The sequence below is a fragment of the Alternaria conjuncta genome (assembly GCF_024043145.1).
Source record: "Alternaria conjuncta strain BMP 0040 chromosome Unknown scaffold_7, whole genome shotgun sequence".
Classification (NCBI taxonomy): Eukaryota; Fungi; Ascomycota; class Dothideomycetes; order Pleosporales; family Pleosporaceae; genus Alternaria; species Alternaria conjuncta.
In genome coordinates, this window is record NW_026250096.1 from 1,724,963 (window position 1) to 1,751,969 (window position 27,007).

The 27,007-nt window shown below is 54.2% G+C and overlaps 5 protein-coding genes across 5 annotated transcripts; 3 read left to right on the plus strand and 2 right to left on the minus strand.

Annotated features, from left to right (window-relative positions):
- Window positions 1-3,313: 3,313 nt before the first annotated feature.
- On the plus strand, window positions 3,314-4,818 carry GSK1 (Glycogen synthase kinase 1; the record flags this gene model as incomplete). Its single annotated transcript, XM_051469940.1, has 7 exons — window positions 3,314-3,359; window positions 3,416-3,588; window positions 3,637-3,720; window positions 3,775-4,129; window positions 4,178-4,371; window positions 4,427-4,631; window positions 4,679-4,818. The coding sequence occupies 7 exons, from the start codon at window positions 3,314-3,316 to the stop codon at window positions 4,816-4,818; spliced, it is 1,197 nt and encodes a 398-aa protein (XP_051326771.1).
- A 1,109-nt stretch (window positions 4,819-5,927) lies between these two features.
- J4E85_005698 (uncharacterized protein) lies at window positions 5,928-9,309 on the plus strand (the record flags this gene model as incomplete). The annotated part of the gene is made up of 6 exons (XM_051469941.1): window positions 5,928-6,465; window positions 6,640-6,880; window positions 6,930-7,197; window positions 7,244-8,148; window positions 8,197-8,381; window positions 8,429-9,309. The coding sequence occupies 6 exons, from the start codon at window positions 5,928-5,930 to the stop codon at window positions 9,307-9,309; spliced, it is 3,018 nt and encodes a 1,005-aa protein (XP_051326772.1).
- A 928-nt stretch (window positions 9,310-10,237) lies between these two features.
- J4E85_005699 (uncharacterized protein) lies at window positions 10,238-12,542 on the plus strand (the record flags this gene model as incomplete). The annotated part of the gene is made up of 2 exons (XM_051469942.1): window positions 10,238-11,180; window positions 11,239-12,542. The coding sequence occupies 2 exons, from the start codon at window positions 10,238-10,240 to the stop codon at window positions 12,540-12,542; spliced, it is 2,247 nt and encodes a 748-aa protein (XP_051326773.1).
- A 4,570-nt stretch (window positions 12,543-17,112) lies between these two features.
- J4E85_005700 (uncharacterized protein) lies at window positions 17,113-20,307 on the minus strand (the record flags this gene model as incomplete). Its single annotated transcript, XM_051469943.1, has 1 exon — window positions 17,113-20,307. The coding sequence occupies one exon, from the start codon at window positions 20,305-20,307 to the stop codon at window positions 17,113-17,115; it is 3,195 nt and encodes a 1,064-aa protein (XP_051326774.1).
- A 755-nt stretch (window positions 20,308-21,062) lies between these two features.
- Window positions 21,063-22,571, minus strand: J4E85_005701 (uncharacterized protein; the record flags this gene model as incomplete). The annotated part of the gene is made up of 2 exons (XM_051469944.1): window positions 21,063-21,194; window positions 21,243-22,571. 2 exons carry the CDS (start codon window positions 22,569-22,571, stop codon window positions 21,063-21,065), a joined length of 1,461 nt encoding a protein of 486 aa, XP_051326775.1.
- Between the last annotated feature and the right edge of the window lie 4,436 nt (window positions 22,572-27,007).

Here is a 27,007-nt window from a genome sequence, read left to right on the forward strand (position 1 = left end):
AACGAGTAAAACGTATCGTGTAACTGTTCTTAGTGCCAAGACATTAGACCGTGGGTCAATTGATGCAATAGCAGTGCCAGTAGCCTGGTAAAATATTGTTAAAATTTGGAAGATGAGGGTTACACTTTTGTCGGTGAGCGCGGATGTGTACCCGCGGAATGCTTCCTACAACGACCAAAAGGTGTCTGAGAAGGTCGTCCCGCCTGCTTGTGGCGTACACGGACACCAGATAGAGCCAATAATAGTCTTGGGCGTACAAGTTAACTGACAGAATGGTATCATCCGCTCGGGCAGCTGCGTGTCGCTATTCTGGTGCAGAACCGGATGAATGCATGAGATGTGTGCGCTCAACCGTGACGATGTAACCACGATGTTGAGTGGGCTGCTACGGATCCGACATGACAGCTGCAGACGAGCGTGGCGAGGTCTCCGGCCGATGTCGGTAGCCGAATACAGCTCGTGGTACAACCATCGTGCATACTCTATTGTCTTCATCTAAAATAGATGCTCATCCTGTACCGCATGGTTGCGCGCTATCAGCGATGAAAATCTCCGAGTATTCAACCATATAGGTGGACCGGCATAGTCCGATCGTCGGGTATGACAAGTCGGCCGGGTACTCCGTAAGGCTGAAGTCCATATGCGTGCTTCACCTGAAGTGGATTGGGGGTACACATCGTGGTCGCGCAGATCGACTCGTATCTGAGTTCGACAGGCTGATAAAGTCCAGATGTCTAGGTCTGCGTATTCTTGTTCGTCGCTTTACATATAGACTCCCGCCACCAGATCTGAGACAGAGCGGGAGGCTTCGTCACACAGTGTCGCTGTGGACCGATGTGGTGCTTCATGGCTTGATCTACGACGCCTCGGGGCCTGTAATCTATTTTCATGTTAGGAGTGGTTCGGGCCGTAGTGAGCTTGAGCAAACGTCAAGTGACGGATTCAAAGAGAGCGTGCTCGCGCCCAGCTCGGGCTGGAAGGAACCTTGGACTGCTGGTGAATAGAACGGGAGAGGATGGGTAGTAATGACGGCAATAGTGGGGCTCATAACACTGGATTTGGCTATTCTCAAGGTCGAGCGGTCGTCTGCAGCGGCTGGGAATACCGCCGTCAAGAGCCCTTAAGTCACATGACTAAAGCCAATAGGGTGGGTCGGATTTCCGAACGGCATGCTCACTGCATGTTGACGTATGAGCGGCAGTCGGGCATCGATAGTGTAGCTCGACTAGCCTACCCACACAGCAAGCGCCAAATGCAAAATCTGTAGGAATTGTTTCAGCCCGATCTATCTCAGTAGCCTGCAGATGGACTTGTACGTGATGTCCATCGTCGTTCGAGGCATGGCTGTTGGCGGCGCCTGGAACATGTTGCGCGCGCGATTTGCACGTGCCTTGCAGCACCAAGTGCGGGAAAGGCGAAGAGGGGAACACAAGCGTCATGAATAGTTTGCAACGATGTCGGTTGCTGCAAGTGCGGCCGATTCGGGTTTAAAGGTGCGCGTGTGTAACCCGCACCGAGCAGTGGTTCACACCGGCCAGTGGGCCCTGGACATCCGAGAGCAGCGGTGTCGTTGACTTGATGCGCATCCGCTTGGTGCAGCTGGCTGCCGGTCAAGATGGAAGCGTGCACAAACGGTGGAGTGGCATTTCACGAGACCAGAAGGGAATAGTGAGTCGCTGGGCTGGGCGGCTGTGAAAGGATATGCACCACAATAACACGCCACGCCTCTGGGTCGCCCGGGCATTCGGCTGTAGACGAAGAGGGGGGCGCCAGGACCAGGGCGCGAGAGAACATCAGCTGCCCTCCAAGTGGAGCTGCAGGCCACGAGGGCGTGGCCGGGGCCTCGAGCAGAATGACGATGCAGCAGGACGAGGCGACAGGGCGGCGTGCAGGGGGATTTGGTTTTGCAGCAGGCCGCAAGGGTGCGGTCAAAGTTTGGAAAAAGCCATATTGTTGAGTCGGATATCAGCTTCTTCAACGCCAGTCGGAAGACTTTTCTGCGGCTACCGACCCCTGTACTCTCGCGAGTGTCCTGGTACGTCGTCGACACGAAAGTGCGGCGGCGGCGGCTTTGATTGACGGGCTGTGGTGCAAACAAAGACAAGGTTGTGGTTGCTCGAACAGCGCGGTGCATGAAATTGCTGCCGCGGGCGCTCAGGCGTCCGCAGCATGGAATTGGCTGACGGAGTCGAGCATTCGCACAGTGTTGAGGGACGCTCGCTAAAGGCAGAGGCGTCGTGGGCCCTGGAGCGGAATGAGGGTCTTGCTCAGGCCATGGTAACGGCGGCGATGGCCTGGTAACGTCTCAATGGGAACGGTCGTCGCATGTCAAACGCAGCATAGCAGCTACTCACTGCCTGCTAGAGCCGCGCAGCCTATCGCCGGGCAGGTATTCACAGCTCGTACGGCCAGGTTAGTATAAGCACAGCAAGGCCCGGCCATGATTGGAGTGCGTCTCAGCCACGCGCCAGCGAGCAAGTGGGTGCAGCTCATTTCAGGCGGCATGACGGCGTGCTGGGAAGAAATCTGATGCCTCACGTGCAGGCCGGCGTCCGCAGCTGCAGACGCAATGGTCATGTTGAATGTTGGCGATGTCGTATGTGAGGCCGCTGGCGACGGCTGGCAGAGCACACTCACTGTCGTGTGCTGACGTCTGTTTCAAGCAGGCGCGGTCGCATGCTCCTGCCGCCGCAGAGCAGCCCTGTGTATGTGTATTACTATAAGGCTCCACGAGAAGCTATCATCTGCATCCTATCCCATCCCCCCGTTTCCTGCAGGTCCGTGATTCCTGCACCGGGCGATTACTGTACGCTGCTCCCTCGAGCAGCTTAGACGCCGCTGGGCTGGTCTGCGCTGACAAGTAGGTGAATTGCAGGCCTTCTGATCACGTTGGCACCCAATTTCGCACTAGCAGTGCCCCGCCCTTAATCCCCAGCACTGCCGTCACTCAACCCCATCGTCGCCTTTCCTCGCACCTTCACAAGCTCTCCATCTCCGCCTTCAATTCTCCTTCACCCCCTTCCCACCACCTGCTGTGACTGCCGCCCGAGCATCGTTGCTGAGGGGTCGACCTGCGCCTTCCTTGTTCCTTAGCTCCGTCAGCCACAACAAGCGTCACCTGGTACTGCACAGACGGCACGCGGGACCACGCCCTCTTGACACTCGACCTCGCGCCTACAACCCTATCTGCTCCGCCTCAGCCCGCCCGACACCACTCCTCGCCCACACTCAACTCCCCTGCCGCACGCCCTCCAGTTCCCCAGCAATCCGCGCAGCGCTGCCGGACCCCCTCCCACACGCATAACACCAAACAATGAGCCAGAACCGGCCATCGGCCTTCTCATCGCTAAGAATGGGTGGTAAGTGCCCCCCGTGAACCCGCCGCGTAATTGGCCTCATGCTCACCCTCCCGCAGAAGTTATCCGCGAAAAGGTCCAGGACGGCCTGACCGGCGACTACAAGGACCTCGCATACACGCAGTGCAAGATTGTCGGCAACGGCTCTTTCGGCGTCGTCTTCCAGACCAAGCTGTCGCCTAGTGGTGAAGATGCGGCCATCAAGCGTGTCCTGCAAGACAAGCGCTTCAAGGTGCGTCTGCGCGACATCATGACATGCAGCCCCAGCTGACCCCCGCAGAACCGCGAACTCCAGATTATGCGCATTGTCCGACATCCCAACATTGTCGAGCTCAAGGCCTTCTTCTACAACAACGGCGAGCGGGTACGTGTCTGCAAGCAAGCGCGTGCGTGCATTTCGTGTAGCTAACCGTTTCAGCCACAGAAAGACGAGGTGTATCTGAATCTCGTGCTTGAGTTCGTTCCCGAGACCGTGTACCGTGCTTCGCGCTACTTCAACAAGATGAAGTCGGTTATGCCCATCCTCGAAGTCAAGCTGTACATCTACCAGCTCTTCCGCTCGCTCGCCTACATTCACTCGCAGGGTATCTGCCACAGGGACATCAAGCCCCAGAACCTCCTGCTAGACCCCTCAACCGGTGTCCTGAAGCTGTGCGATTTCGGAAGCGCCAAGATCTTGGTCGAGAACGAGCCCAACGTTTCGTACATCTGCTCCAGGTACTACCGTGCGCCTGAGCTGATTTTCGGAGCGACAAACTACACTACCAAGATCGGTATGTGTTGTGCTGTAATGAGCGGGAGCCCGTGCTAATATTGTACAGATGTCTGGTCTACGGGTTGCGTCATGGCGGAGCTCATGCTTGGACAGCCATTGTTCCCGGGAGAGTCAGGTATTGACCAGCTGGTGGAGATTATCAAGGTTCTAGGAACGCCCACCCGCGACCAGATCCGCACCATGAACCCGAACTACATGGAGCACAAGTTCCCCCAGATTAAGCCTCACCCGTTCAGTAAGGTATGTTAAGCGATGCATCTCCGGTAGCCGCGTGATCTTTACTTACATGGACTAGGTGTTCCGGAAGGCGGATCCCAACGCGATCGATTTGATCTCCAAACTCCTCGAGTACACGCCAACTCAGCGTCTTTCGGCCATCGATGCCATGGTACACCCCTTCTTTGACGAGCTGAGGGACCCGAACACGCGTCTCCCAGACTCGCGTCACCCCAACGGAGCCACTCGTGATATGCCTGAGCTGTACAACTTCACTCACCACGGTAAGTTTGTTTCGAGTCCTACGAGATGCAAAGTCTAATGTTTCCAGAATTGTCCATCGCTCCTCACCTCAACAACCAGCTGGTACCGCAGCACATCCGCGCGACACTAGCCGCCCGTGGCCTCGACTTCGAATCGCCGAACTTCAAGCCATTAACGCGGGATCAGATGATAGCCAGGCTGGATTAAGCCCTCTGCTATCACACGACACGATACCATTCATTCATGCGGCGGCTTCTGATCCTCTCTGGACCGGAGCACAAAGCTTTTCCGTCCGGAGAGATGCAAAATGGAGTCTCAATTGGGCGTCGGTTTTATCAGGTGTATACTACGAGGAGCACACCCTTTCCTGCTTTATATGAGCGCGTCTGAAATGATACCGACATTCACCTTTACAAAGAATGACCTGGCTTGCTTTTCTTTGGGGACTGTTGGCATCCCCGTTTACGCGAAATGATCAATGGACCGGCACGGCAAATGATGTTCCTTCGATCCCCTTTGAGATGACGAATGGGTGCAGCAGGTTGCAACTATGAAGGAAATGAGGAACGGGCAAAATTCGGGATGTATTGAGTATGGGATACGAAGGAAGGGTCTCGCTCATCCGATTTCCGATGCTCCAACAATGGTTACTATGCGTCACCTGGGTTGCATGCGGGAGTTTTCTTTCTGTTAAGATGAGTTCGGCGGGCTGCGCATCGGGCGATGAGGCTTTTATGAACTTGGGAATGCTATCCCTAGGATGGGATCATACGGGCTGGTCAATGGATGGCTAGCTCCGGACAAGTACTAGAGCGAGGCACTGCGCATTTGCAGCGGAACGAATGTCCAATGGACAATGACTATCCTGCTATTCGCCCACCTCTCAGCATACTTTCTATAACGGAGATTCCTTTCACAGTTTACAGTTTCTGGGTCTTGTGAAACGTCGTGATGAATTCTGAGAGATTTTAAGGTCCTTTGCAGAGTTCGCAATAGCCACACTTTCACCAGTGCATTAGAACCTTCGAATAAAACGACAGGATGACTGATCTGGATTCGTACCTATGGATCACCTTTTGCCTTTACCTGGAGATAGCATAGGGGTTTCAAGTGAACATGGCCTACTTTTACTGACAACTTCACCTTACTAGCTTCAACATGCGTGATAGATCTGTATATAGTGCCTTCGTCTTGTCGTCTACGTCTGTCTCTTAATAGACCTCTTCGATCCAAGAGGTAGTCAGGTGCAAATCAACAGTTAATAACATCACGGTAAAAGCAGCAACATCAATAACCTAGACATGGATTGTACATTCATGTCGGCAGACCGCATGGCGCTACTCGAGTTGACTGATGAGGAAGCGCAGCAATACCTCGTTCGGGATGATTCACCATTCAATGATTCGGTAATGGACGTTGACGTCGAGAGTGCATGGACCGAGCGCCAAGATACGCCTGGAACGGGAGCAAATGCCGCTAACCCTTTCGATGCGCAAGCTCCAGTGCGACTTCCGCGCCAACTCGACGATTCACTATCGCGAACCATCCGCCAACATCGCACCCGAACCACCCCATTCCGCGACCGTGTGTATAATCATCGACACGGCGACTTCTATCCCCCACCTCAGCCCGTATATTACGATCACGACGACCTCGGCGCCAACTCTACACGAATCCCGTCGCAACTGAGGGAAGATTCTCCGGAGACGTTAGAAGAGAAGGCACGCGCAGTCTTGGTCGCAACCATGGCCGACGCAGACGTCAGAGAAGAGCGCGATGATAGGCGCGAGGACCGACGTGATGACAGGCGCGATCGTGGAAACTATCGAGGAAACAACAAGCGCCGCCGTGATGGTGAGTCTGCACATGTCCTATCACAAGCGATTGCGCAAGCTGCACGGGTGGGCTGGATAGCTTCGCTGATTCGATATCTGTAATGGGCATCAAATCGAGGCCGAGACTATCCTCTCTACCCCGTGGACTGGCTTGTGTAACTGGCATTTCCACTGTACTAACAGCGTCGCGCAGATGATGATAACCATTACCGCGGTGATGACCGCCGTGGACCCCAGCGCCGCCGTAACGATGATGGAGGCCCACGTCGCCGATACGAAGAGCCGCCGTTCCCCAAGCTGCGCCGACTGCTCTTGAACATTGCCAGCTCCACCAAGCTCCCACAGGACGAGGCTATCGAGATCGCAAAGTACTTTGGAGAGCACTTTGACGATGAGCGTCTCCGCTCTGACTTTTTCGATGTCTTGGTACAGCTGTAAGTAGAGCCAATTCTCTATTATTTGTCATTTCACTAACGGACTTAGGATCATCGAGCAGCCCTTCAAGATCCCCTTCGTCGCAGCCGTCGCCTACTACGCCAACGATGTCAAGCCACAAATCACCATCGAGGCCATGAAGCGTGTCGGAGACCGGGCACAGGAGGCGCTGAATGCGGGCGAGTGGAAAGAGTTCAAGTTGCTTCTGAGGTTCTTCGCGTGCCTGCAGTCGCTCTACGAGGATGATGGCGTCTTCACTTTCCTTGGACAACTCTTCGACACAGTCGTTGACCTTCAGAGTGCTAACGAGAACGATGTAAGGTCTCCCCGCAGTGATGGGGAATATCTACTAACAATGCCAGGTTGTCGGTATCGAACTCGTCAAGATCATTTTACTTACTATTCCCTACGCCATCGTCGCTGGAGGAGAGCGTTTCCACGAACAAGCGCAACAACTACTGAAGAACACCGGCATCGTGGCGAGCAATGCGGTTCCCATCGAGAGCCTCATCCACTCCTACGTCGGCGATTTCGAGTCGAAGCCGGTAGACCACCACAGCGTCATTGGCCTTCTTCAAGCACAGTTGTCAGCTGAAGCCGAGTCTGGTTTCGAGCTGAGATGCCTTCCACGCATCGACCTCGAGGCTTTGCGTAGGGCGGATGCGAAGGAAGAAGACGCCCTGCCCACGGCTCCTCAGACTCATGCCTTCCCGACTTTCACCATCCCGTCACCAGTCAACCCTGGCCCACGGCCTGTCTTCCCGGAGGCGTACTTCTCCCTGTTCGCTGATCAGGAAGTCGACACCGTCCCCAAGACCACCGACATTGCCTCGTCGCTTGTTCGTGATGCCATTGTTGACACCATCAACCAGCTCGACTTCAACCGTGAAATGGTGGCCAAGTTCCTTGTGGATGTTGACTGCTACTGGTCCGTCGACATCTTCGCTAAGCGCGGCTCACCTTTCGACAAGTTCCGGGAACTGGTTGGCGACAAGATTCAGTACAAGTCAGAAGATATGATCATCGATGCCATCTTCTCGCAACTGTTCAAGCTACCTAGCGCCGAACACAAGCTCGTATACTACCATGCGCTCATCACACAATGCTGCAAGGTCGCACCTGCTGCTATTGCCCCGTCTCTTGGACGTGCCATCCGTACCATTTACAAGAACCTGCCCATGATGGATCTTGAGCTAGGCTACCGATTCCTCGACTGGTTCTCCCACCATCTCAGCAACTTTGAGTTCCGATGGAGGTGGACTGAGTGGTATGTTCATCTCTCTTTTCATTTGAAACTACGCTAACCTAACTTTAGGCTTGAGGATCTCGAGCTGTCTAACCTGCACCCGAAGAAGGCTTTCATTCTTGCGACTTTGGACAAGGAGATAAGGTTGTCCTTTGCCAAGCGCATTCGATCAACCCTGCCAGAGCCGATGCACACCATGATTCCTGAGCGTCTAGATGCAGACAACAGCCCTGACTTCAAATATGACAACCAACGTACGTAACTTCAACATGCAATAAGGAACCTGCTAACAACGCCTCAGAAACCCCATACGCTGCTGAAGGCCAGATGCTGCTCAGCCAACTGAGGAAGAAGGCTACCGCCGAGGAGATCCAAGTTACTATCGACAGCATTCACGAGAAGGCTCTTGAACAGGGCATTACCGAAGTCCTCGTGCCATCGACTGACGCCTTCGTCACCGCCATCTGCCGACTGGGAGCGAAATCATTGTCTCACGTTCTGTCTTGCATCGAACGCGGCAAGGACAGGCTACTGGAGCTCTCGCAGAACGAGGTCGCACGTCGCCAGATTGTTGCAAGCGTCGTCGAGTACTGGAAAGACCAGCCTGGTGTTGCGGTCCGCATCATCGATATTCTGCTCAACTATACTATTCTTGCGCCGATGACTGTCGTTCAGTGGGTATTCGGTAGCCACATGGGAGCTGGCGAAGCTCTGACCGAGAGCTGGGTCTTTGAGATGGTTAGCAACACAGTCGCCAAGGTCACCAACCGCAACCGTCAGATCGCGTCTGCCCGTCTCCAGAAGGGTCTCCCTCAAGAACAGATCGAGATGGTCGAGGCCACTCTCGCCAAGGACCGTGACAACGCCCGCGAGTTGTTCAAGTACATTGAAGATTCCATGCGTGGTGTCGCAGAGGGTTCCGCTGACACTCTGATTGAGAAGTCCTCCAATGGCTCGCTCACCGAAGAAGAAGTCGAGCTCATCAAGGCCTGGGGCAAGCGCTGGCAGACTGTCTTCATCCGCAAGGCGCAGGTCGAAGAGTCTGTCGTCGGCGAAGAGGCGGTCGAAGCTCGTATCAGACTTCTTGCTGCTGAGCCTGACGAGGTCGCTGAGAGCATGGAGCAGGATGCCGATGGTGTTGCAGAGGCCACCAACGGAGAGGCGCAGATGTCCCTTGCCTGAAACATTCCAGACTGAAACTCGATATCGGATTCTACAAAAGCATAAGGATAGCGTTTGCATTCATCGGTGGCGTATCAGGCCAAGTGCTAATGGGTTATCGACTTGCACGTCGGCCGGCAAGATGGCATCTGCACGAGGGTTCTTTATTCCAGATGGACATTTAGTTCGTGTGATATTGTACATTATACCTCAAAATGAGTATCTTCATGAAAATTTCATGAAACTTTTGTGTTGCGGTTTCGAAATCGTTCTATGACGAGTGGTGGTGATTACAGTTTGACCAGTGTAGGGAGCAGAGGCGCTTTTTGCTTATCGCGCTGCAGAACCGCGAGAAGAAGTGTTGTCGCATGCTAGCCTCGTGGTGTAAGGGGTAAGGGAATTGCAGCTGATAGGAGCATTCAAACATGAACACCTCTGTTTCCCGACCACTTTAGACGATGTTCTCCTCCGCGATACTCGTGCGTGTCGTCCGGAGTCGACGGATCCACCATGCACGGTGACGGCTAGCGTGGGCCAGCATCAGTGAACCCTGCAAAATGTCGCGCGGCATACGGCACCAGCTCCAAGCCGACCACCCAAGCAAGCAAGCCCAACTTTGCAGCCACGGACGGGCCGCGACTCTGTAGCACCGCCGAAATTCTGGGCAAAAACAACATGTTGTCACCGCCCTGTATCCTTGGTCGCATATAATTATTGTTGCTCCATTTCTTGTGCCTTCGTTGTACTGCCTTCGTTGGACACGCCTTCGTTGTACATAGCTTCTTTGTCGCAATCTACGATACGAAACGAATAGAACCGAGGGAACGGAGAAGAAGCACCCCCCAACGAACGAGCTTCCACGAGGACGAGCGGCGATACGTGACGACGCGCGGACGAAGCTATTGCTTAGACGATCTCCCTCGAGAATTCCTATCCCACGGCGATAACGATGCATATACCACCCAGCCACCCCGTCGCTGCAGGCCCAGCGACAGCTATACAAAGCTTAATACCCACATCCACACCCACACCCGCTTCTACATCATACGCCGCGCTATCATGGATATCGAAAGACGCCCACGGCGGCGGAGGAGGCGGCGGCGGATACACAGAGAACTGGAGCAGTCTAATCGGCATCATCACCGCCATAATAGGCAATGTGCTCATCTCGTTCGCACTAAACATGCAGCGATACGCGCACATACGGCTAGACCGCGAGTTCCACGAGAAAGAACGGCAGAGGAAGAGGCGGAAGGCGGGGATGGACGATGCTGGGAGATTGGCGGAGGAGGTGCAGAAGATGGGGTTGAGGAGCAGGAGGAGCGAGGGCATGGTTGAGCAGAGGAGACGGAGGAGTAATGGCCAGGAAGACGATATCTTTGAGGCGTCCGAGAGCGATCCGTTGATACCCCGGGATACGAGACCGGCTGTGGGAAGAGAAGACAGTGCCGAGTCGGGCAAGCAGGAGGTGTTCAAACAGACGTCGTATCTCAAATCGCCGTATTGGTGGTTCGGCATCATCCTCATGACAATCGGCGAGGCGGGGAATTTCCTCGCCTACGGCTTCGCGCCTGCGTCTATCGTTTCCCCGCTGGGCGTTGTTGCGCTTATCTCGAATTGCATCATCGCGCCGTTTATGCTCAAGGAGCCTTTTCGCAAGAGAGATGCGCTGGGTGTTGTTATTGCTGTTGGGGGCGCCGTTACCGTTGTGCTTTCGGCGAATGACAATAATCCCAAATTGGGCCCGGGAGAGATCTGGGATTTGATTAGAAGATGGGAGTTTGAGACGTATTTGGGGATTACGGTGGGGGTTATTGCGTGTTTGATGGTTGCGAGTAATCGGTATGGGGAGAAGAATATCTTGATTGATTTGGGACTTGTGGGGTTGTTTGGTATGTATACGGACATGACATGGGGACGTTCTTGGGATTGAAAGCTAATGGTTTCTAGGCGGATACACAGCGCTGTCTACGAAAGGCGTTGCTTCGCTACTTTCGTACACGCTCTGGCGCGCCATCACCTTCCCAGTCTTCTACCTACTGGTTGCCATCCTCGTCGGCACAGCAGTAATGCAGATCAAATACGTCAATCGAGCTCTCCAGCGCTTCGACGCAACGCAGGTCATCCCCGTCCAATTCGTTCTCTTCACCCTTTCCGTCATCGGGGGCTCAGCAGTCCTCTACCGCGACTTCGAACGAACCTCAGGAGAAGACGCTGGGAAATTCGTCGGCGGATGCGCCCTAACTTTCTTCGGCGTCTGGCTCATCACCAGCGGCCGCCCATCAAACCATGACGACTCCGACTCCGACCACGACCCAGAGCCAGAAGACGCCATCCATCTCGCCGGTGAAACCTACACAGACGCTATCAACGAACCCAGCGAAGAGGTCGCTGGAAGTACGCGCCGTTCCTCAACAACACGAGCCCTCTCCCCGCCCGCATCCGTCCAACGCCGCTACCAAAACGACACCGAAGAAGACACCCGCCCCTCAACCCCAAACATCACATTCACCCCCACCGACCCCTCCACCCCACCAAACCCCACCCGCCCAGCCACCGCCGACATAATCTCCTCCCTCGTCGCAAACCCCTGGTCCCGCCCCAACGAACCCACCCACCGCACCCCACCCCTAAACCGCCACACCTCAACCCCCGTCCTCCCCTCTGAAGCCGCACCCGCGCCCTTAGTCTCAGTCTCCGACACCGATCTCCCACCGCCCAGCACGCCTACGCGGGGCAAATCGACGAATGAAGTCCCCACGACGCCCGGATCGGGTATGGGGCTCAGGAGATTGAGAACGAGTGATAGGGTTCAAAGCGCGAGGAATAGTATTGCTGGGGGTCCGCTGCTCGCGAGTCCGCTGAGTACGAGTCTGAGTACTATGGTGCAGGATTTGAAGAGGGGGAGTGGTGTTAGGAGGAGGGAGAGTTTGCTTGCGTTGGCTGCGAGGGATAGGGAGAGAGATGTAGGGGAGGATGGTATGATGGGTGGAGGTGGAGGTGCGGGATTGGTTGTTGGTGAGCCGTTGAGTAGAAGACGGACGAGGGATAGTGCGAATGCCGAGGATGGTGGTGGTGGTGGTAATGCTGGACAGAGGACCCCGGGTGGTGGGAGGAGAGTTGGCAGGGGAAGGAGTTTGAGTGCGCTTAGTACGTTGAGTGGGCTTTGGAGGGGGATTAGGGGACAGGGGAGTCGGGAGGATATGAGGGCTGAGGAGGGGAGGAGGGATGGTGAGGGGGAGAGGGAGAGGTGATGAGCCTGGAAGGGAGTTTCGTCAGTAGTGATAATGGACAACGGGTTGACGTCGCTATGAATATGTTCGTGCCATTTTTTCTGGTGCACAGGGTCTCAGGGGTTGAGCTGAAGGAGCTGATAAGCTTAAGCCTTTTTTAGTGGTTGTAGTAGAGATATACTGGTTGTTATTGAGAGGGCAATCTAGGACGACGCACGATACTGAAGCAGAGGCTCTTGGAGATGCGATACTGCTCTCTTTCGTAGAGTATCTCCTCGCGTATGAGTAGTATGAAATGCGGGAGGTTTGGTTGGCTCGTTGTCTCTGGGTGGATACTGAGAGCATGCACTGCAATTTCTAGCACGGACGAGCAGTCAAATAGACAGGGTGTGTGCATGAGAAAGGCAAGAACGCGATTCGCGTGCTCAAATACACTCCGTCGGGCACTTTTCAAGCCATGTGCGGGGATGGGGTTGCACTGCAATTCTTAGCGTCGACGAGTACCGCTCAAGCAGGTCTGACCGGTGAGAAAGCTGTGCCGAAAGCGGTCCAACATCTAGGCAGCAAGATTCCGGGATGTTTGAGAATTCTGGTTGGTTGATGCCACTAGCCATGAACTTCTTTGCACTGCAATCTCTAGCGTAGAAGAGTGGACAAGTAACGGGGTGGATGCGTGAGATACCTCGAGGACATTGGTGTGATTAGCGAGCGTGGCTTACAGACCCAATCAACGAAGTCATGATCGACCGGCAGCCTGATCATGTGGCTGTGTAAATGAGCGCGGACGAAATTATGGTTGGCCGAGAGACACCTATGGGATAGCGAAGCGAAGGAAAGGGGGCGAGATACGGTGAACTCTGCACTGCAATCTGTAGCGGGAACGAGAAGTCATGATATATGCCTTGTATTGGCTATACGCATGACGGTAAGTACGTATGTGAGCACTAGTGAGGCTGCTCCCGGGGCCTGTTCACCGGAAATATTCATTGCCAAAACGCCCTGGTGACCGTCAAAGCGCGTCTGCACTGCAATTCCTAGCGCGGACGAGCAGTCCCACGAACTGTACACTAGGCTGTTTTGAAGGAGGGACAGCAGGGGTATTACCAACCGTGGATCTCTTATGGGTGGAGGACCGAGGAGGCTGACAAATGTTGCTGGAGCTAACCTACCCCTACTGACGGGCGCAGGTGCACTGCAATCTCTAGCGTAGGAGAGCAGTTCGACGCACGCCATCGTATTAGGCAGCATATGCTAATATCCATGTGCTAAGGAGCAGCTCAATTCAAGTTCCAATGTTGCGGCGAAGCACTGCACTCCAACCTTTAGCATGAAAGACTACCTAGGTAGATAAGAGGGCAAGGCTAAAAGTGAACAGGACTATCTCACTCGATAAGAAGGAAGACCCAGGTGCGAACACACGCTATTCATAATGAACATAGTCGTATGTATGTCAAGTTATTCCCAGGGACGGTCTGAGGTGTGCACCAAGATCTCGAGCGCAGCGGAAAGTAGATTGAACGACACGTGTGAGATTGAATCTCAGCCTTGTGCGAGAAAGAGAAGAGAGCAACACGGGGAGGGGTTTGGGCCCGAGCCCCACGGACCTGTGCGGCCACCGCAGCCCAAAGCCTGCACTGCAATCCTTAGCGCGGAAGAGCAGATGATGGGCGAGGCTGAAGGTTCGGCAGCCGCATTGCAGTGTAGATAACCTCTTGCTGGCAAGCTCAGACCAAATGTTGTAGCGTCGTGAGATTTGCTATGATCGATGGTTCTCTGCTTAGTCGTCCAATTGGGACGGCAATTTTGCAACGGTAGAATACGAACTGCATAGAGAACTTGTGCGTTGAGTGTGCCTACTACAGATCTCGTTGTTCCGGAGAGTGCAGTGCATGGCTTGTGGGTGACAGATGAAGAGGAGACTTAGAAGGGTGAATGCCCTGTAATGTTTGATGTGAAAGGGTAAGCGGTCTTAAAGTAAAGCGGCGTCTCGAGGGGCACTGTATAAAGATACCCCTGGACGCAGGGGGTGTAAGGCCATTGCACTGCAATCTTTAGCGTGGAGGAGCAGAGTTATGTGGCTGTGTGCACGCGAGCCTAGCGCCTGTATATACTAGGAAAAATAAAACCGGAGAGCCGAGGGTGCACTGCGATTCCAAGCGCCAACGGGCTGTAAGATGACAAAGCTGGTATGATGAGGCTGAAGATGTAGACAAAAAGTGATCGACCAAGCCAGCTCTACTATGTAGGTATAACATCGACGCACACTTGTTCGGCGCCCGCTATACCTCTAACTTATATATATATGTATTGGAGAATGCGCTGATATGTTTAGCCTGGTTGTAGAAGCGCTTTATCGGCAGCGTCCTTGGAAGTTTGTTACGATGTTCGATACTTTGTACTATCCGTATGGAGATGCTCATCCCAGTGGCTGGTCAGCAACGAGAAATCTCGGCAGGTTTTATGTGATCCTTCGCTTGGACAGTTTTGGCCCCGTCCTTTTTGCACTGCAATCTTTAGCACGAAGAACAGTTGAACGAAACGTGCGAGGCTGGATCTCAGCCTTGTGAGGGAACTAGACGAGATAAGTAGGAGTAAGGGTGCGCAGTCCAGAACTCGCAACTAGGGACGCAGGCTGCTGATGATGCGTATGCTATTGGCTGTGTTGTCGTCTAGATCCCGGCGTGAAGAAACATCCTACCCACTGTACTGCAACTCTTAGCGTAGGAGAGGGAGTAACCGACTGGACAGAGTGTCTGGACCATGCTCGGGTACATCCGCCGCTATGACTGCACTGCAATCTCTAGCGTAGAAGCGCAGGTAGAAGTAAGGCTGAAGACGAGCCTTGCGCGATGGGACGGAAGATGTGCGTATGAGGAAGGGTGCGCAGCCTATGCTTGACTCAAGTCTACATCGTATCCGGTCATGCACTTTGCGGAGTGCACTGCAATTTCTAGCTTAGAAGACGAGGTAAGCGAAAGGGAGACCTGCATGGAGGACGATGGGTGCTGAGCGGCAGATGTGGGTGGGTGCATTGCAATCTCTAGCGCAGATGAGCAGCCAGAACGACGAGGCTGGCCCTCAGCCTTGTCATGCAACAACAGACAGCAAGGCAGATGTGCGCACGAAAGCGGCTGCTTGCAGAGTCTGGGTTGGGGCCAAGATCTCAAGGCCTAGATAGGCAGTGCATTGGTAGATGCTGCACTGCAATCTCTAGTGCGGACGACCTGGTAGTGGGTTGGAAATCTTGGCAAATTCAGACGAAGAGGCCTGTGGTAACTCTGAAGACGCCGCAATCGACGGCTTTTGATGACTTGCCTAATTCGGCCTCTATGTCAGACGACGCGCAACCCCAACGTCCATCCCCTCTAAGAATCAGGTTCAGGCAACAACGATGGTGGTGGTAGGAGGGTAGGAGGGTTGCGAAAGTTGCTGTAGTCTACACTTAACAGCAACAGCGAACCTGCCTAATCGGTGCTGTAAGTGCCCAGGTGGTGAGGTATCGCAGGCGCACATCTTGGTAGACAATATACACCTACTATCCACACCTCCCCCGACCTACCCAAACCAGCTTTCTACTACGCTCATTACTTCTGCGTCATCTGCTCGAAGAAACAGAAACCTAACCCCAAGAATTTCACCTAAGTCCCCCAACGCCGCAAACTTCGCAACACCTACAAACTTCATCCCAATTACCCAATTAGGAAGGTTTGAGTGAAGTATAGATTATGGCAAGGTGTCTTCGTGCTCCTGCGCGCCCTCCACGCCCTGCTCGACCTTACCGTCGCCGTCGCGAGGTTTGCCACGACCGCTCTGTCTGCGCTGCTCGCCGGTAAAGCTGTCGTCGCCGTGGTCGCGCAGGCCGCCAGATTTGCGCAGTCCGCACACTTCGCGAGGTCGGCCATGTTCGCGCAGTTCGCCAGATACGCGGCGTTCGCGGAATTCACACCACTCGCCCAGTACGCCCGGCTCGCCCAGCACGCCCAGGTCGCTCCCATCTCGCTCCCAGCGCGCCCATGGCAGCTCACCGTTATCCACACTTTCCTATAACTTACCCGATTAGGCAGGATCCCTAACCTCCACCACGACCACCAACTCCCTTTTATCTACCATCTCAACCGCTCGGCGCTATAGCAATGCCATCCCTGTATAGCTTTGGGCTGTGGAAGTCGCGAACAGTCAATAAATTGTCAGTAGCGGATGCACACATAGCAGAAGTGTTGACATGCGCGTGTGCGTTAGAAGGTAGGTAAGAAAGGACGTACGGGGTGGTTAGAGTGTAGGAGAGTGAAACCGCGATCTACGGTTTTTGACAAGTTACTTGAATAGGAAGGAGTCTGATGTGAGATGGGATGGAAAATGTTCTCAAGACGGGAAGATGACGAAGGTGTTGAGTATCATGAAGATGCTCGAGACATGAGTGTGCGACGATATGTATATCCGAAGACCACTATATACACCACCTCAATCTCTGGTTTTAGTAAAGTATCGTAATGCTAATACAAACGCCATCATCCCTATGCGCCAACGATGCAAAATCAATTCGCTCTTCTTGAATACCAAAGAATATCGTGCACCCGTCAGGTTCCAGACATCATTCCCCACTCCCACCTGCCCCATCAAAGTTACTATGACTCCGTCGCAGCGGACTCCTCTTCTTCTTTCCCTGTCCACCGCTCGCATTCCCGTTCCCCAGCCCACCTCCATGCGCATTTCCATTGCCGCCGCCCTTCTTCTTCCTCTTCTTCCCCGGACTCCCTATACTCCCCGGTGAACCCGGTGAACGCGGCGAATCAAGCGAACCTCGCGACACCGTCTCCTCCACCTTCCCCCGTCCCTGCGCATTATCCTGCTGCCCGGCTTCCTCAGCCTTCAACAGATCCATAGCGCGATCTACCTCTTCCCAACTCGGTCTACTATCCCTCGTCCCATTCGGTGTCGCAGGCCCGGATTGTGTTTCTAGGACTTGGATCCGGGCGGCTTGGTCTTCTGCTGTTGATACTGCCGACGTAGGCGTTGGAGGGATATTTTCTTTTCTATCGTCGTCTTCTGGGTTGTCTTCTTGGTGGTTGTGGATTCCGTTTACGCGGGTTGGTGGACTTGATATGTCTTCGTCTCGATGGTCGCCGTTTCTGTGTATGGTGGAATGAATGGTAGGTGTGGTGGGAGTAGGCGGGCTATATTCGATCTGTACCGGACTTCTCAGGCCATCGGTTTCGGCGTCGGACAGATTGTGTTGACCGCCGCCGTCGCTGTCATTATGGTTGTGGTCGTTAAGGTGAACAGAAGCGTCGCTCTTCCACATGTTGCGGAAAGTGCGGCGTTGTCTCGCCATGCCTGATGTATCTGGTGGGCTGCGCGGAGGCGAGGATTCGAAGAAACTGGTGTACCTGTTGCCTAGCTGCTGTACGATTGGTACATCGGCTGTGGATCCTAGAGTACCTGATCTGACGAAAAGGACGAGACCCAGGCAGAGCAGTAGAAGCGTGGATTGTACAACGGCCATTCTCTTCTGCCAGACAAGTTCGTCCGCCATGAGGCTGAGACGAGTGCCTATCTCGCCGATCTCAGACTGCTGACGCTCTTTCATGCTTTCTATCTCGATGACTGTGCTCTGCCACAGCTGGTCGTACATGTTGCGGAAACTCTTGAGCTCTAACATGACCGTACTATTGAGATGGTCCAAGAACTTCTCTGTCTTTGCCAGTTGCCTCTTTTCCACTTTCACAAATGCATCTCTGAGAGCGCGAGACTGCTCTTCGATGTATTGTAATGAGAGCGTGCTGTTAGCTTCGAGGTATTGGAGACGCTTGTGTATCGACTTGAAGAACGATTCTTGCGTTGAGGGTGCTGGAGCATTTGGCTGTGTAGATGACCCTCGTCCTTGCGATGGCGGATTTGCAACAGTGCCGTTGTTCGATGACTTTGCTGCTGGACTGCTCGAAGAAGAGCCTACGGTGTTCGCGGTCTGCGTTGCAGCGCCGTCAACTCGAGACGAAGAACTTGAAGGGTTGATCGTAGAGGCTTCAGAAGTAGGGCTCTGAGCCTGCGGGGTGGAATCTGTCGGACTTGGCGAAGGGACTTCCAGTGACTTTGTCTCTCCACTAGCTGTACTGTTGTCGTTGGTGACTTCGTGATTGCTTGTCACCGACGGAGATGAGATGGTCGTCGAGTCTGGCACAGGCTGATGCTGGGGATCATCGATCACTGGCTCTACCATGGCAGTAGGCGACGGAGGACTCCCATATGGCACGTCGTTACGAGGCGACTCAGACTTGACGTCCGGAGAGACATCTCGCTGAGCAACGTCGCTCGCCGCTGAGGCCTCCGAATTGGTGCTGAGCTCCTTCACCGCTTCGATCGGTATCTCCTCTGGCGGCAAGGGCCCACTATCCTCAGCCGCCTTCTTGACCTCAACACCCTCCGCCTCCAGATTCTCGTCATCTTCTATCCCTCTCGCCTCCTCTTCCTCTTGCCTGAACTGCTCCATCATCGTCGTACCATGGACACGCAAAACGCTAAGCGGGCAATAGTACTCATTCCCAAACTGAGTCAGAAACTCCACGCGCAAGTATCGTGCCCAGATCTGCGGCTCGGTAATGAGAAAGGGCTGAATGTCCCTGGAATTCCGTGCCTCGAACGTGCCCAACGTGCGCCACTTCTCCATCTTCACAGGATAGCGATCTGACACGCTTACCCTGAAATGGCGGAACATGGAGGAGAAGAACTCGTAGTTAGCGAGAACGATGGTGTCCACGAGGATGTCGTCACAGAGCTCTACTATGAGGAACTTGTTGTCTGCGGAACAGATGTTCAGCATGTAGCTGTCCTTGTTCTCGACTAGGATGGAAGACGAGCTCTTCGCCTGCTTGTTGGTCTTCAACACTGTAGCTGCACAGTCGAAAGAGGCGTAGTTGAAGCGCTCCTTGCACGTCTTGCCCGCATCTTTGCTGAGGGCGAATGAGTTTGGTGCGACTTTGCCCTCTCCACCAGCAGCTTTTGAGGCATCAGCGCTCGGTTTGCCGTGCTGGAAGTTGTTCGCTATGTTCTCGTCGTCCGGTGACCCAAAGCCACTGAAGTCGATAGATATCTCGCCCTCGTCGCCGAGCGAGTCCAGGGCGTTGACGTTCACGGGTCGTCGCCGTGCGGCTTGGTCTGTGCCTGCTGCCCGTCCTTGTCCGACATTTTCTGGTGACTGTCCAACCTTGGCCAGGTTCCTCTTCTTCCACTCGTCAAAGGAGAGGAAGTTGGCGTTGTCGAATGGCGAGTCTGCCTCCAAGTCAAGCTCCGGCTCTGCGCTTGCTGTGTCGCTGCTGGATGCAGTTGAGGTTGCGCCAGTCTCATCGGCTTTGGTGGCTACTGGGGTTGCGCCCTTGTCTCCTGCAATGCCTTCTATTCCCCCATCTAAACCAGGTATTGGAGTCTGTAGACCAGCTAGAGCTCCTTCCTCAGCGCCCGTGCCATTGGTCGCTCCTGCCTCGGCGGGCGCTGACCAGCTCGTCTTTGCGCATTGCTGCGGGAGCGTATGCGTGATGTAGTTTATAGTGCGATACGGGCACGTGCTTTGACTGGAGGTATATCTGCGGACGGACGACGGTGACGGCGACGACGAGGGCGTGGGCGAAGGCGCGGGGGCAGAGGTATGCTGCGTTGTGGCACCTGAGTGTGCAGTAGCGCTCGATTCGACGGTAGGCGCCTTATTCGCTGCCTCAGCGAGGGTGGACGCGGGTGCGCTGCATAGCAGCAGGAAGAGAGCCCAATTACGGAGCGGAGTGCCAGTCGTGAGCATTGCTTGGTTGCATTTCTTCGAGCCGCCCAGTGAAGTCGAGGAGGAACATGGGGTAGGCCAGGAGGAGCTGGGGTTGCAGGCGCGGCGTGAACAGGCGTTCGCGTTCCTCAAGACACGTTTGATTGTTTCACCGCTTGCCTAGTGAATGGCTGCGGCGCCTCCAACCTTGGAATGTTTAAGCGATGACGTTGCCAAGAGCTAGAGATATCCGCCATACTTGACTCACGTCCATCACATGCCATCTGGAATGTTTGCATCTGCATGTCACTCTGCACGTCATGAAATAAGGTTGCTCAGATGTGTAAATGCATGGTAGACATATGCAGGGTCATGACTGATAGCGCGGCACGCAGCACGCTCATATACAAGATGCGTGCTTTTCGTATAGAATTTCATGAAGCTGCTCTACCCTATGCAGCCGCAGTACCCATTAACAAGCGAGCGAAGGTCTACACCCAAACCGTACAGTCCGCCACCATCGCTCTGCAACGTCATACGCCATCATCTAGTACTCGTGTGTATCGTTATGGTGATCCGTTGATGCCGAGAGGAGAAAACGCCATACGAGAGTGCAACAAGCTGCCGATGCCCAAAATCTCGCTATGCTGTGGCATCGGGCGTAAAGGGGGTATGTCCAAAATAAGAAATCCAAGTCAAGAAACGAACGCAAACATCCAGACAAATGGCTCAAGATCCGTGTCGTGTGAGCGAGGACGAAGGCTAAGAATATGGAGGTCCAGCCGTAATCAAGGGGCCTAAAAGCCTTCGTTGCCTGCACGGCAGACCTTGGCCTCGGAGACCCATTCAGAAGCGAGCACTTGGTGCGCAGTCAGGCGGCGGGCAGGTATAGGATCGAGGATTGAGTAGATGACATTACGACATTGTCGCTGGGAGTTGTTAGCAAAATCCCAGAAATGATCTAGGCTAAGACTCACTCTTCGCAAAACCTCAATGGGTCGATAACCCTCCTCCTCTTTCCGGTCCTCGAGGTAGCGGTCGAAGAATTCATCTTCGCCTTTTTGAGCCACACGCCAGAGGTGGCGCCCGGTCCTCATGGCCATGTAGATGATACCGCAAGCCCACACATCGACGGCACGGGGGTCGAACTCCTTGTCCACGTACTCTTCAGGCGCAATGTAGGGGGCCGAGCCGCAGAGACCGGCTGTCATGTGTGCCTCCTTCTCCCAGGCCATACGGAAGCACTCGCCGTTGCCGAAGTCTGTGATTTTGATCGACCCATGGGTGGTGAGGAGCAGGTTCTCGGGCTTCAGGTCCCGATGTGCGACTCCCATCTCGTGCATGTACTCTACACCGCGCATCAGCTGCTTGAAGAAGCAGTCTGCCTCGGCCACCTCGAGCTGGCCAGCTGCGAGGACGAGCGTGTACAGATCACCCCCAGAGCAGTATTCCATAACCTCGCAGTATGTGCCCTTTTCGTCCTGGAGCAGGTCGAGTGTGGTGATGACGTTGGGATGTTGCATCGAAGAGGATATGCAGAATTCGGATGTGAGGCGCTTCTGGTATCGCTTGGCCGACTCGCCGGGTCTTTGCTTGAACTCCTTGACAGCGTAGAGCTGCTCTCGTTTCGAGTCCTTGGGGTCCTGCTTGTGTGCGACGCGGACGATACCAAAGGCACCGCGCCCGACGACCTCCTGGCACTTGCCGTACTTCTGGACCAGCGTCTGTGGGAGGGCGTTGACGGCGTTCTTCTGCTCGGCGAGCTTCTCCTTCTCGTTGCGCATGACGTCGACCCAATTTGACATGAGACTGAGCGGCTGGTCCTCGGCATTGTCGCCCTTCTTCTTGCCGAGCATGAGACTCTGGAACATGTCGGACAGCTTCTCCTGGCGTTTGGCGACCTTGAGGACGTGCTCGTGGGAGCCGTCGTCGTTGAGCCAGAAGCGCTTGTAGGGCGCGCCGGGCCCCTCCTTCCGCGTGACGGAGCCCTGGCGCACTGGCTGGGGGCGGCCGTTGGGCGAGGTGCCGTTGGTGGCCTTGACGTCGCCGTTCTTGTCCATGTGGGCGGTCTTGATGCCCATCATGCTGCTGAGGCGCGACGTCATGGTGGGCTTCTTGGGCTTGAGCAGCGCTTCGGCGGCGGCTTGCACGCTGCTGGCGCCAGACTGGTGGACGACGGGCTGGGGGAGGACGACGGTGGTGTCGGGCTGCGAGTGCACTGAAGAGGCCGTCGAGGCGGAGGCGGACGGCGAGCCCGCAGATTTGAGCGCCGTGCTGGGTGGGTTGTTGGTCGTGGGAGCCGCCATGTTCCCTGCTTTTCGTCTCTCGCTGGCCGGCGCGGCTAGGAAGTGGTGTGGGTCTTTTCTATGGGGAATATGGGTTTGGAGACGCAGGTGTCTCGCGGGCAAAAAGCCCAGGTGCTGTTATTGTACGGCGGTCAAAACGGCGTATCTGCGTCGGCGGGTGGTGGTGGAGATGAGGTTCGGAAGGCGCGCGTGGGGCGATTTGTAGTGCAGAAACACGGTGACTGTGAAGGAGTCGTCGCCAGGCGCGAGCGGGCAGGTCGGGCAGGCGCGCGCAGTGTGAAAGGCGTGGGCGGGCTGACAAACGCCGTCGCGGTGAGGTCTGGGGCGGCTTCAAATTGCGTCCACCACGGGATCCGGAGCCACAGCAGAGTGGCTGTGCACGCGTGCCGAGCAAATGCGGATCAGCGGCAGATGATGTCGTGGGCTGGGCGGGCGAGGGCTGCGTGGCCGGTATCCGCGATGGGCAGCACGACAGCGAGCGCGGCGGGCTTGGGGACTGGGAATCTCGGAATCTCTTCACGAGGCCTGACGTCTAATATTCAACTAATATTCAGGTGTGCGAGGGGTAACCCATGGGTCAGTGTGCACTGCCTCGAAGCCGTGTACGTCTTGACGCAACAGGCCTGGCTTGCGCGATTTTCATCTTCTTCATGTACGCCAGTCGTCGCAGTTGACCGCTGCAATCTCACAAGTGTGCGGGCCATCGGCGAAGAAGCCTTGTCCTAGCAATGACAAGAAACGGCACATGCTTAGCTGTCTTTATTCGCGACCCTATTGCATTGCGCTTCAATAACAACAAATCTCTTCTGATGATTGAATGGCCATGAGCTCATACAGTGGACCTTTGCCAGCTTGCCTTCCTGCTTCCACTCGCTGACGTAGGGCTACCATCAAATTCGTCCTGAGACATATTCCCAATCCGGAGCATGACATCTTCCCACTACCATCTGACTGGTTTCTGCTTCCACCAAGCACTGTGACGCACCATCAGGGCCCCTTCCATGATCCCGTTTGTCACCATTTCTCCATTCCCGAGGTCCGCCGAAACATGCGCCGGCAAATACTGTCGTCGAGCCCAAGCTAATTCCATCAAGCGCTGCTGCACCTCGGTCCTGTCCCGCACAGCTTCACAAATGCTTGGTCAGCCACTCTCGACACTGGTCAATGAGGAGAGGTCATCTCATGCAGCAATTTCCAAGGACCGCACGAATTACAGAGCCTGAAAACCTTTGTTTACACCTCACCAACTATTATTTACACTTCCGCGATACACAAGGAGAGGGGCACTTCCTCAAACCTTGTGCCCCGCATTGCAGCCATGCAGCCATGCAGCAACCTGAGATGGCGCCCCTCATCGTCTCCTCCCCACCACTCCCAATCCACTTCACCATGCACACCGCAACTCGCTACACCAGCCCCATGCATCGCAACACTCCTGGTACCCTCTCCCGACCACTAACAAATACCGCAGCTGCCGCTCCAAGTCAAAGGGCGAGCTGTCGTGCAGCAACCTGGCTGCATCCTGCAAGCCATTATGCACCAACGGCTACAGCTGCTCCATCCTCGCACTGACCTCTTATTGCCCTCTACGACGGAAGGAACCATTCACTCGGATCTACACAATACAAGGTTGCATCTAGCCAGAACCCTTCTCATTGGTCGCGGCGTATACTCTGGAGTCGTCTCAACTGCCCTTCCTAGAGGCCACGCTACGCGGATTACCGCGCACTCGTCATTTCTCTGCCGTAATCTTGGGCTGCGGTTGGCATGCGCGTGATCGACTTCGTAACGTGTCTTGTTGTTCCTTCGCCCTGCAGTCTCAGGCACACTGCTCGGAACAATAATGCGCTCAAATCGACCTTCGTGGCAATGATCGGGCCAAGATCTTCGCCCCATGCTGAGCGCTCAACGGTCAGCAACCACCAGTTGGCACTTCACCCGCTGCCGTCAGGTAACACACGACCAGGCTCCTATGTGGATTGACTCGGCCCGGGTAAGCGGGCGATTTGCAGTCGCGTTCCTGACTTGCTGCGCGACTCGAAACGACATCTGCTGCTCGTGGCGGCTGAGCTAACGATGATTGGTTGATCTGGCTCTAGGGATAGACTGCTCACACGCGACGCAAGTACCCGCACGTTCGTTAGATGCTGGTTCATCACACTGACCGCGACTTACGCGAATTTCGGATCCGGCTGTACGGGTAGTGCCCTGACATAGGGCCGGTACCTCGAGAGGGATGGATTACTCCACGTGCCTTGGCTGATGGTAGCAACTACGACCACGTTTGAAAGAAAACGATCGACGACAATAGAGGTCGGTGGAGAAGCAAACAACACAGCTTTTGACATATCTTCATCATCTTCCGCTGTCCGATCGCAGCCTTCAATAAGCAAGCTCTATGGCGTAGTTCGGCGACCTCTAATGGCATTTCAATCTGACGAGCAGCACGAACCTGCGTTTAAAGGCGTCGATCCAATGCAGCGAGTGTATCTATTGCCATTATACCCACAGCTATCACAACAAAAGTACTGCTCCATTGGATTGCTATGGAGTTTGCCCTCGTGACATCAAAAATTCCATATTTCGTATCGTTCAAGTTCTTTGGCTAACTTCAAAAGAGCTGATGGAAGAACCATGTGCAGCCACTTCCCTTCTGGCGTCATCCAGCACAGCGATACTCTACACATGGCCATTTACATGTATCAGTCACGGACGACGATCCTGGCGCTTGCACAGCTTTAGTATTAGCGTAGAATCTCGTAGATATAAAACCTCGCGTCCTCCACTCAATACATCTTCCAAATACTTCTCTCAAGCGTCGAGAACTCCAAAAATGACCAAAACAAGATCATGTCGCTCGCCGACTGTGAGCCTCCCAATCTTCAGCTTTCCAAAAATCTACCGGGTCCGCCCGATGTCTTATCTGTCTCGAAAATCATCGAGGAAGACCGTGATGGGCGGTTTCGAGTATTTTGTGACTCATGTTCTACGACGGCAGAACCCTGTATTCTCCAAACTAAAGTTGCATGTTGGTAATTCCATGTCTTTCCCTGGCTGAGTAGCTCCGCAGCCCTGGCTTCAAAACAAAAGATGTTGGCCGCTATCCATGGCCGTCTGAAAATGTGGGCAAAATATAAAACATGACTCGCTCTCGCTCGTCTTGCGACAGATTTAAACCTGCCGCTTGGGCGTGTATTCATCATCGATACTTACTTATCTTCCATTTACCAAAACAGAGATCTGGTTTATAATGTCTGCCTTCTCCGAAAACAGTTCCGAATTTGACAAATGTCTGTGCTTCCAAGAGACTTCGAAGCAAAGCAAATGTCGCTTCCACTTCCAAAAGACTGCCTTGCCGACTACATGACTCGCTTCTGAGTCCTTCAACATATATGGTCGCTCCACGTCGGCACAGCGCTGCTTCTTATCAACATACACTTCACCCTTTACCAAAAGTTAGATGCTCTCAGCCCATGTCGGCGTAAGCTCAAAACACGTGGAATTCGGATGAATGTTCTTTCCTCTTGCCAAAAGGCCTTAATTGGGCTCTGACGCGCCGCCTTCCCGGTGTTCCGACAGCTATAAAAACGCCGGGCTAGCCGACTACTTCTACCTATCACCATTCATTTCACCAAATTCACCAAAAAGGTATTGAGCATCTGGCATGTCTGTGCCTTTACAAAACAGACGACGAGAAGTAACATGTTCTCCGCTCTTAAGAAATCAAACCACATGATATCTATAGACCTCTCCTCTGCATTGCGATCGGTATAAAATCACTCCTCCAGTACTCTTCTTCCTGCCTCAACGCACATTCCGTCCTTCTCCAAAAGATCGTGAGACATCAGAACATGTCTGCAGTTCCTGAAACATGTGTCACGCTCGATCATGTCCTCCGCTCTTCTGAAAATGGGGTAACCCACAACCATGGACTGCTGGTCTAGTTCCACAATCTTTATAAAGCTCCGGTTTCAGCACCCTGCTTCCTCCATCAACACACAGGCTGTGTCCTATCAAAATGACCGGGGATCCTGCACATGTCTGCGGCCTTTCAAAATCCTCTAACAGCATGCCTATGTTCTTCGCTTTTCCGAAATCGCCGCAGGTGCATACGATGCGTTGGTCGGTCGGTTCCTTGCTTCGCCGACACCTATCGTTCTCTATTACCAAAACAAAGACCTTAATAAACTATGTCTGCGTCGCCAAAGATTCGGCACTTTTGTAGGATGAATCTCTATTCCAAATACCTGTGACAATCCTCGATGCGGCACTCTTCTGGCTATGCTGGACCTCTATATAAAGCTACGACCTCGCACGATACTTCTTTCTCCAACACACCTGCTTGCGCATTACCAAAATTTTGGCGAAACTGAGCAATGTCTGTGTTTCCAAAATTGCCTCACTCTTATGGGATGGTCCTATTTTCCAAAAGTTCT